Raw genomic sequence first — 11,488 nt, forward strand, 5'->3', positions numbered from 1 at the left:
TGGGATAGTTTACCCAAAAACGAACATTCAGTCATTAATTACTTACCCTCTTGTCATTTCAAACCAGTAAGACCTTTGTTAATCTTTGGAACACAAATTAAGATATTTTTTAAAGAAATCTGAGAGCTTTCTGACCCTGCATAGACAACAATGCAACTACCACGTCCAAGGCCCAGAAAGGTAGTAAGGACATTGATAAAATATCAATCAGTGATCCAAATATAGTGTTGTGATGTTATGAGAATACTTTATGTGCACAAAGAAAACAAAAATGATGACTTTATTCAGCAATTTCTTATTTTCCGTGTCAGTTTTCTACACATTCACAACAGTCAACAGTTTATTTATGTTCTTACTACCTTTCTGGGCCTTGAACGTTGTGGTACCATTGCTGTCTATGCAAGGTCAGAAAGTTCTCGGATTTCATTTTAGAAATTTCTTAATTTGTGTTCTGAAGATGAAAGAAGCTCTTGCAGGTTTGGAACAACATGATGGAGAGTAACTTATGACGGAATTTTCATTTATTTGGTGAACTTTTCCTTTAAAAGCATGCATTTAGAAAAGAGAAATGTTCAGGTCATTCCAATTTTAATAATTATACTGAAAAGCCGTCTGTCTTTAATTTCTGAAAGAAGTACACAGAGCTCAGAATGTACAGCACACACTGTTCTCTAACTATTTTAATAAATATGTCTTTCAATATGTTCAGTCCATCTTCCAGAAGATTTGTATTTGCTTCATTAGGAAGCTAAGAGAGGTTTTGGACAGTCTTGAGGTCAGCAGGTCGCACATCTGCATGCTATAATGATGACGACTCACGGTAAAAGTGTGTGGTACTTTGTAAAACAAACCAGACCCTACTCTAATAGAGAGATATATTTCTTCTAGTCTTCATAGTTTTAATGAAGTTATAAGGAAGAGATGCTGCGGAGAGAAAACATTTTTTGACATGTGGTTTGGTAAAGCTGGAAGCACTTGATTGATTTATAAATAATTCACTGGCTGAAAGCCTCTGTGAGGTTGACAGTTTTATTTATTTTTTATTTTTCACCATCACTACACCTTTTCTAAAGGACATCTAATTATTGAACTCATAAGAAGACATTAAAGATCACATGAGCGGATGTTATACTTGCATACACACCTTCATGCCCTTCACATTACCCAAATGTGACTGTTCTGTGTCTCCTTAATTACTCCAAATATAATCACGCTGTAAACACCATATCACAATGAGCTTTTAATCACAATGTAACAGGTTATTAGACACTAATGAGGGAGCTTAATTGTTCATGTTTTGGGGGCATCTGCTTGGTCAAACCTGCATTATCCTTTGTTAAAAATAGTTTTGGGGTCTTAGATCCATCTCCATTTTGAAAGCAACATGTTTGATTTGCCTGTCCTTCAGTGAAAGTCAAGTCAAGGCAGCAGATGTTGCCTTTGCAATAATTCATGATTATCTTCAATCACTTTCTTTAACGAGCTTTTTGTCCCCATGGTGACGGAGAGAGCAGATCTCGCTGCAATACAACTGGGGAGACAGCTGTCTATAAAAAAGCAAAGCATCATGAAAGATTCACGTGTGTTATTATAACACAGGAAGAAAGTCAACAGTACGTGTTTTGTGAGGGATCAGTGAGGCATGGAAGGATCTTGTTGTAGAGTTGCATGGCTGCACTGCAGCACTCCTAAAAAACAGTATCTTTAAAAAAGTTACAGAACTCTGAAATTGCATTATATTTCAAAATTGACAAAATGATATGTGATATGACCATTCTTATTCAAAAATTAATTTTGTCATATACTAACCAATCTTGCTTCATCAAAATATTTTTTTCTTGTCTTTAGAGGGACCATACTTTGAAGCCATAGTTGGAGGTAAGTGTAACAGCTCATAAACTTTCACATATCTGATATCTCTTAAAGGAGAAGTTTACTTCCAGAACAAAAATATACAGATAATGTACTCTCCCCCTTGTCATCCAAAAAGTTCATATCTTTCTTTCTTCAGTCGTAAAGAATTTATGTTTTTTGAGGAAAACTTTTCAGGATTTTTCTCCATATAATGGACTTTTATGGAGTTTGAACTTCCAAAATGCAGTTTAAATATGGCTTCAAATGATCTCAAATGCAGTTGTAAACGATCCCAGCCAAGGAAAAAGGATCTTATCTAGCAAAATTATCAGTTATTTTTATTATTATTATTATTATTATTATTATTATTATTATTACAATTTATATACTTTTTAACCTCAAATGGCTGTCTTGTCTTGCTCTGCCTGAACTTTTTTCCAGTTCAAGACAGTTAGGATAGGTCGAAAAACTCTTATTGTATTTTCTTCCTTAACTTAAAAAATCATTTCAAAATCATTCTATATCACTGCAGAAGTACCAACCCAGTGTTTGCAAAGCGCACATCCAAAGAAGATCAAACACTCTTAATAAAAAAGGTAAAACAGCAATGTAGGATGATTTTGAAATTGAGAGAGAAAATTAAAAAAAAATAAGTTTTTCGACATACCCTAACTTGTCTTGAACCAGAAAAAACTGAGTTCAGGCAGAGCAAAATAAGACAAGCATTTGAGGTTAAAAAGTGTATGAATTGTAATTTAAAAAAATAATAACTGATCGTTTCTCTAGATATAACCCTTACTCCTCGGGCTGGGGTTCTTTTACAACCGCATTTGGGATTGTTTGAAGTCACTTTTAAACTGCATTTTGGAAGTTTAAACTCGGGGCACCATAGAAGTCCACTATATGGAGAAAAATCCTGAAATGTTTTCCTCCAAAAACATAATTTCTTAACGACTGAAGAAAGAAAGACATAAACATCTTGAATGTCGAGGGGGTGAGTACATTATCTGTACATTTGTTCTGAAAGTGAACTTCTCCTTTAATTTCACCTAAATTGTGAAACTGTGCATTTTTTGCCTTAAAGAGGTAGTTCACCCAAAAATAAAAATGTTGTCATTAATTACTCACCTTCATGTTGTTCCGAACCTGTAAGACCTTTGTTGATCTTTGGAACACAAATTAAGATATTTCTAATCAAATCCGAGAGCTTTTTAACCCTGTATACTGTAGACAGCAACGCAACTGAAACTTCCGAAAGGTAGTAAGGACACCAATAAAATAGTCCACTTGACATCAATGGTTTAACTGTAATGTTATGAAACTATGAGAATACTTTTTTGTGCACAAAGAAAACTAAAATAATGACTTTATTTAACAATTTCTTTTCTTCTGTCAGTCTTCATTGTGGGTCAGAAAGCTTTCGAATTTCATAAAAAAAAATCATAATTTGTGTTCTAAAGATGAATTAATGTGTTGTGGGTTTGGAGCGACTTAAGGGTGAGTAATTAATGACAGAATTGTCATTTTTGGGTGAACTAACCCTTTCAATATTCAATATTTCTATTTAATTTGACCCTTTAAAAATGACTTTTGTCAGGGCTGCATTTCCCACAAGCACTGTAAAGCCTAGATTGATCTAAGAGATCATTGGTATCAATGGTTTCTGTAGTCTACTTAAGCTTACGATGGGCATTTAGGTCTGGGCAAAGTTGTTTTTGAGCCAATCATCTGAGCTATAAATGTCAATTACAGCAATCACAGCTGTAAATTACTCTAGAGGCACAGAAAAATGATGTGGTAGATCGTAGATGGCAAAACAGGAACACAGACAGTCCAAAACCTTTTACTAACAACTATTCCAAACAGAGATATAAATGGCAGCAGGCAGGAGGAAATTTACTTTTCATATCCAAATATTATCTATTTGATGCTTTCAAGAGCTTTTCAGAACAAAACTGGGCACTGGTAAAATATCTTGTATATGATAATAAAATATTAGCAGTATGTTACTTGCAAAAAAAAAAAAAGTTACTTATTCAAAGTGCGTGGCTCTCGGTGGTGAAAGACGCTTTTTGCCTCCAGAATGTGTAGTTACCAGGACATTTTGAGAAAAGCTCTTTGATGATGGTCAGAGAGGCTTGGAAGATTTCTGTACAAATGAGAGGTAATTTGTGCACAAGATGTTTCCTGGCCTCAGAAGATCTCTGACTGAGCGCAAAAAAAAATGTAGCAGTACCACAGTGGTCTCACTTTAGCTCATTTACACATGAATAATCAGTGTGTGGGTTTGTTCTCATGCAGCAAAGTAATTGGAATCAGTAAACCTCAGCAGGGTTCTAATGATACATGCTCTCAAAACCTTTTTCAGGCAACTGGTCTGGCATATCAGGAAAATGTCATTGTGCATATTAGTTTGTTTGTGCTGCAGTGATTTATTGCTGTTCTCTATAGACAGGGCTCGCTGAAGATTAGCTTTTAGTTGTTAAGTCTGTCAGTATTTTCATTAGCTAAATTTACATTCTGTTATCACATTTCCCTGTCCTCTCGCTTCAATATAATGATGTTGAACATGGTTTTCAGTTAAATTCCCACTTGAATATAGCTAAAGATAAGTTGGGTCGAGAATAAAACTATGAAAATGAGTTATAGAGCAAGACATAGGCTAATTAATCAGCCTGTATTTGGCTATTTTAACGGGGTCTTTTTCTATTTTATTATCAGAGGTTTTATTAATATTTTGAAACCAATCTTAAGTAGCAATAGTATATTTGTAGCAATAGCCAAAAATACATGGTATGGGTCAAAATTATAGATTTTTTTATGCCGAAAATCATTTGGATATTAAATAAAGATCATGTTCCATGAAGATATTTTGTAAGTTTCCTACCATAAATATATCAAAACTTATTTTTTGATTAGTAATATGCATTGATAAGAACAATATTTAGATTTTTTTGCACCCTCAGATGCCAGATTTTCAAATAGTTGTATCTCGGACAAATCGTGTCCTATCCTAGCAAACCATACATCAATGGAAAGCTTTTCTATTCAATTTCAAAAAATTATTCACATATAATTATTATGACCATCAACCACCTTCAGATATTGGTATCGCATCCGCTACTGAATCAGAAATATGTTTTCTTATTTGTTACAAGTTAAGCTCAATCAAATCTTTTTTGGCGTCTAATACCACCACTAACAAAAAAATCCTGATAATCAAACTTTTTCTTGTGGTAATTAACATTTATTGTGGTAACAATCTCAGAATAATCCTTTATAAAAACTTATCTGTATAAACCATTGACAAAAAAGGCATAGCCTATAATGCTCCACTGAACTCCAAACAGTCTCATCTGTTTATTTCAGGACATTCAGTCTCAGCTTATAGCTGCATCCCACAGGTTATTTTCTAATATAACCTCTTTTTCTCTGTGAATCTGTGTTCTAGTTGTCATTGCTGTGGTGGTTCTGGTCCTACTCCTCCTCCTGGCCATCATTCTGCGATACATGTACAAGCACAAGGGCACATACCATACCAATGAGGCCAAGGGCACAGAGTTTGCAGAGACAGCAGACGCTGCTCTGCGTGGAGACCCTGCCCTGCAGGACGCCATGGATGAGAGCAAGAAAGAGTATTTCATATGAGACACAATAGCTGGCCCTTTATACACGTCATTTAATAAACTCCTACAGGCTCACATGATGCCTCAATCCTGTTTGCTGGAGCAGTGAAGTAACTGACTGAGCTCCACGCAAACAGAAACAAACAAGAAGAGTATTGTGAAATTCCTCTGTATTTCAATATCTGAGATTTATATTTATTTTTTTTCCTGAAAAAGAGGTAACATTTAGTATACATGAAAGAATATGCTACACTCCTTGTAAAGCTGAGTGTATGAACAAACATCAGCTCAGGAGAATGAGATGCTGTTCAGATGAAGGAAAGGAAAGTCTTTGATATTATTAGACCGGGTATGAATGTGAATGACAGGTGGTATTTCATTTATCAAGTCATTTAAATTTAACACTGAAGAACACTGAAAAAAATTAAATTAATTGGTCTCGTATCTATATTCTATATACTGTATATGACATATATAAGAATCAGGGATCCGATTTATTTAAGAAGTTAAATTCTAAGAAGTTTGTTTGTTTTCTTAAAGGGGTCATTAGATGCCATTGTTGATATGATATGATTGATATGATTCTTTGGGGTCTTAATGAAAAGTCTATAACATACTTTGGTTAAAATTTCTCAGTGGTAGTGCAAAACAACAGCCTTTTTGTCAAAAACAGCTCTGTTCACAGCGAGTCGTTTTGGTTCATGACCCTTTAAATGCTAATGAGCTCTGCTCACCCCGCCCCTTTTTTCGTGGGGTGACGAGCAGTTCTCTGAAACCGCTAACTTTAACTGTTTATGTTAAAACGGCAGTGTCAGTCAACAAACGTGGGAGGGGTCTGGGCCTGTGTGATGTCACCAAGCGGCAACCTCCCGCTCTCTCTATTGAAACCAACATGGAAGTGACTTAAACTGCAATTCATCGACTGGCCGCTAGAGACTGGCTGCAAAAGGGAGTCAGTCCCATTGAATCCCCATGTTAAAATGCCCAACTTTACAGCAGAAAAATGTATGTTTACAGCCCGGTTCAAAAAATGGTTTTGTTCTATATAGCTGGTTCTGCCCTTCATGTCAACTGTGAGGGGGGTGATTTTTTTTTTATAACTTATCCGTTTAAGTTATATTTAGCCTTAAAGTTCTGCATAATTCAGGGCGTGGCCACTTGAGTGACAGGGGGATTGCTGCTGCTGTCACCACTGTAGCGCTAGGCGGGTGTGGTTTCAGCAACCAGCTCCACCCACGTCCCGCCTTTTTGCCCATTTTTGATTATCCGGGAGTGATGCGCGGTGACGCGATTTCAAGATGGCGACGTCCGAATCCCGCCCACTATAAGCTTCAAAAGAGCGCTTCAGAATCCTACGGGTGACATCAAGGATACTACGTCCATATTTTTTACAGTCTATGGATATCACACAGCCAAGAATCAGAGAATGGCTTGATTTGAGATAGGGGTTATTAATTGTAGAGATTAAAAAAAAAAAAAACACTGGGTAGATTTTTTTATCATTATAGGGTGGTTGTGTACACACACTGCCAACACACATTAATGTTCAAACAACATGTAAAAGTGAATTTTACATGGATGACCCCTTTAAGAACATCTTATTTTTTTTAAAGATGGTGTTGTCTGATTGTATAGCAGCTTTTGCCAAAGACTCGCAGATCAACTCAATGTAAAAAAAAAAAACCTCAAAAGCATCTATTTGCTCTGCCTGCAGATTAACGCAATGGTCATAATAAACATGCATACTCTTTTCTTTGTGAAAGGCTTTATGGGAGTTCAACACTCAATTTCACACTTTTAATGCACCGTGTATTTAAAATAGTTACTTTTTAAGAGCCTCAAGATTGCAGCTCTCTCTTGCACTTGAACCAGAACACAAAACCTGTTATTCAGCAGTTCAGCGTATAAGAACATTTATAAATACAGTAGGAAAAAACAGTGGGGGAAAAGCCACTGGGTTTTTAGAGGCAGAACATCTTACCCATATTGATATATACAAACTCTCTTAGTTAAAAGATACAAAAAGCTGTCACTAGGGCAGTACATTTTAAAAAAAATGGTGCATATCTACACCTTAAACTGATAGTTCACCCAAAAATGAACAATTTACCCATTATTTACCTTCAAAGCATCCTGTGTGTACAGTATATGACTTTCTACTTTCAGACGAATGCAATCGGAGTTGAGTTAAAAATTGTTCTGGCTCTACCAAGCTTTAAAATGGCAAGGGGCGAGTGTTTCTTTTCAACAGTCCAAAACAAAACAACGGTCAAAAATTAGAAGTACAATGCAAGAATTAGTTAAGAAAAGTGTCAGAGGATTTTGATATAAACCAAGAAGAGATCGGTTTTGCTAAAGTAAGTAAACTTTGCATCCTTTACTGCTGTCAACAAACGTTAGTTTTCACAAGACTCTAACTACTCTAACTACGAATACATCCTACATCATCTACCCGGAATAGATTTCATGTATGTCTATTAGCGCAAGCCAGAGAAAAGTGATTATTACGTTTTAAATAGAAAGACCTTTATTCACCCCCCGAGCCGTGTGAGGCACTTTTTATTATGGATGGATGCCTTTTATTGGACTTGTTTTGGACTGATAAAGAGGAACACCTGCCCATTGCCATTATAAAGCTGGGAAGAGCCAGAGCAATTTTTAATATAACTCCGACTGGAGTCATATAAACTTAGGATGGTTTGAGGGTGAGTAAATCATGGGCTAATTTTCATTTTTGCATGAACTATCCCTTTAATTACTCACCCTCATGTTGTTCCAAACCCGTAAGACCTTCATTCATCTTCAAAATACAAGTTAAGATATTTTTGATGAAATCTGAAAGCTTTCTGACTTGCATAGACAGCAACACAACTGATACATTCAAGGCCCAGAAACGTAGTAAGGACATCAATAAAATAGTCCATGTGACATCAGAGGTTCAACTGTAATTTAATGAAGTGACGAGAATACATTTTGTGTGCAAAGAAAACAAAAATAATGACTTTATTCAACAATTTCTTCTCTTCCGTGTCAGTCTTTGCATCGTAGTACTCCCGTGAATGTGTGTTGAAGACTGACTGTGTCAGTTGCGTCGCTGTCTATGTTTGGTCAGAAAGCTCTTGGATTTCATCAGAAATACCTTAATTTGTCTTTCGAAGATGAATGAACGTCTTACGGGTTCCAAAAGAGTAAGAATTTTCATTTTTGGGTGAACTGTCCATTTAAAGGCACATATTTAAAGGCACATATCAATACCTAAAAGGCACATATTAGTACCTTTTGAAGAAGTACCACCACAGTGACAGTGCATTCCAACAGGGCATCAATGTTAACGCTTCTCATTAGGCTCGTATGACATGCATCGGTGCTGCGCAGAATGATCGCCAAAGTACCGAGAGAGCTTTTGGAAAGCAGACCACTCTTTATGCTTTAGAATTGCTGTTGCGGTACTTTGATGTCATACACCAATCTCAAACAAGCCTATTTACTTTGAATGAGTAACTTGCGTTGCCGTGCTGCACTGAGGATTTGTTGTGTCGCGCCACTGGCGTTGCTTGCAGCAGAAGTTGAAAAACGTTCAATTTGTCAAGCACCAACGCCAACGCATTGCCTTGTGCAAATACCCTAGTGCAGACACTAGCCAATCGTGTTCATGCAACACCAGAAAAGTCAAGTGATTGGCTGTTGTCACTATGACGGTCGCGTCAGCAGCACCAAGCTTAAGACACGCCCTCCATCAAGCGTTAACGTTGACGCCTGTGTGAATGCACTTTTTCTTTTTACCTTTATTTCTGAGAGTGTAGGTGTTAACCATGTGCATTGTTCTGTGGTGATTCTAAATATAACCGTTTCTTCTGGTTGTGGAAAAAAAATGATTTTTGTAAGAATATCTTAGATGTAATTGTTAGACTGATTTAATAAAATGTTGCTTGTAATTATAAGCAGTAGTAGAGTTAGACAGTGGAGTAAATAAATGAGAAAAAGATCTGCTTCAGATGCCTTAACTTTTTAATTACATGTATGTCAACGTTTTAGTAACAAATAAAATGAATTGTATTGCTTGGTTTGTTCTAGTTCCTTTTTTTTTAAATTTCCCAATTTTATCAGTAAAAAAAAGTCTAGGAGAAAAGAGAAAGAAAGAAAGAAAGAAAGAAAGAAAGAAAGAAAGAAAGAAAGAAAGAAAGAAAGAAAGAAAGAAAGAAAGAAAGAAAGAAAGAAAGAAAGAAAGAAAGAAAGAAAGAAAGAAAGAAATAGTACACTTAAAAAATTAAAACTGTCATAATTTATTCACCCAACATTCACTCAAAACTTGTTTTGTCCAAGCTGTTCTATAAAGTAAAAGAAAATGGTGACCATAGCTGTCAATCAAGATTTTCAGTGAATAATAGTTAAATTTAGGTCTGTTCCACACATCGAGTTGTCAAATTGCTCAGAACACTTAGAATACAGTGTGTGACTCATATTTACTGTGATGAGGCTTTTATGGTGCTGTTTTTGCTAAAATCTTCTTTTGTTCTCCACAGGAAAAAAACATAGTCATTCAGGTTTGGAATGATGTGAGAGTGAGTAAATGATGACAGAGTTTTCATTTTTGCATGAACTATTTCCTTTAAGCTCACAGCGACTGGCAGTAAAGAGAGCTCATGCTGTGCTCAGTTTAGCGATTTTTGGATCAAACAAGCAGGCCTCGGGCCATTGATAGTTTCAGTTCCTCTACATGGGGGAGTAATTAGTACAGGTGTTGCGTTTTCACTCCTGGGAAACCAGAATGTGCAAATAAAATATTGAAATATTATCTCATGCAAACAGTTCATATGGCAGTGGGGCGTACAGTGCTATAAATATGATTTCAGTTGATGTTTTCCCAAGATAAATCCTTTTTCAATGAGATCTCTTCTGGAAGATTTTTACCAAAAAATGTACACATTATTCAAAGGCCAGTACAGATGCTGATGCAACAAAATGAAAATGCCAGACACTTTGGAGGTGAGCTACACCGCGAGAATCCGACACGAGTGAGAGATATTTTTCTTTTGATTAATTCTTTGCTTCAAGGATGGAGGCTGAAAATAAGCCCTGAGCACCAAATCTCATCTCACCTTCTCACCCCCCTCTTCCTACATCCAACGCTCTTGATTAATGACACCTCACCACTAAAGGTTTCTGCTGCATTTTTTTTTACGTGAATTTAACAACTGAAAGGACAGTTTTGTGTAATAGCTAGACTGCCTGTCATCACTTATATTTTGATAATCAACACTGACACCTCTATGATTAATCATCCACAAACAGGAGTGAAACGTGCACGGGGACACAATTATCACCTCCCACAATGCTCCAACACAAATGTTTGTTTCCTACAGTCACATCACTTCGTCATTTCTTAACTGTTTCTGAAAGCCTCAACTATAATTTAAACTCCAAACATGTTTTCAGAGTTTTGACAACAGCAAACTATTACAATAAAGAAATGGAAATATGCAGCACAACAGAAAGCCAAAGGTGATCTGGCTTCATACACTTTTTAATGAGAATTTGCTAAAAAATGTAAACCTGATCTCATGACAAAAACCTGTGCACTGTAAACAGTTCTCTTACGAGAGGTCACTCTTACTGCGTAGCTTTACGCTAGGGGAAAATCCTTTCCGCGAGAGATATTGAAGCCAAAAAATTATCCTTAATTTTGTATTAATGTAAAACGCGTTGCCGCAGTGAGCAGACATAGGCGAGGCGTGCTGCGTGCCTATTGGCTGCTCTGCAGCAACTGCAGCACCTATCGAGCGAGGCTTGGCGCGAAGTCCGCTCCAATGAGCGCATTTCGCGCCTGACACATCATCTCCCGCCGAAAGTGGCGTGATGTCAGCCTATAAATATCGCTCGCAGGTAGCTACACTCTGATTTTTTCATCCTTCAAGCGAAGCTCACGCATCGCTGGAGCCGGAGAGGAAGCCGCCGCCGTTGACTGCAAGCATCTCAGCGGGACGAGCCATTGGAGCTGCTGGCCACGC

At 36.7% G+C, this 11,488-nt stretch overlaps 1 protein-coding gene across 1 annotated transcript in view; it reads left to right on the forward strand.

Moving 5' to 3' along the window:
• Positions 1–9,542, forward strand: part of gypc (glycophorin C (Gerbich blood group)) — a 42,970-nt gene extending 33,428 nt beyond the window's left edge. The window contains exons 3-4 of the mRNA XM_073846017.1: positions 1,849–1,878; positions 5,306–9,542. Coding sequence (XP_073702118.1) covers positions 1,849–1,878; positions 5,306–5,502 — 227 coding nt within the window. The 3' untranslated portion in view covers positions 5,503–9,542. The remainder of the gene's footprint in view (positions 1–1,848; positions 1,879–5,305) is intronic.
• The last annotated feature ends 1,946 nt before the right edge of the window (positions 9,543–11,488 follow it).

This window comes from Garra rufa, chromosome 8 (assembly GCF_049309525.1).
Source record: "Garra rufa chromosome 8, GarRuf1.0, whole genome shotgun sequence".
Lineage (NCBI taxonomy): Eukaryota > Metazoa > Chordata > Actinopteri > Cypriniformes > Cyprinidae > Garra > Garra rufa.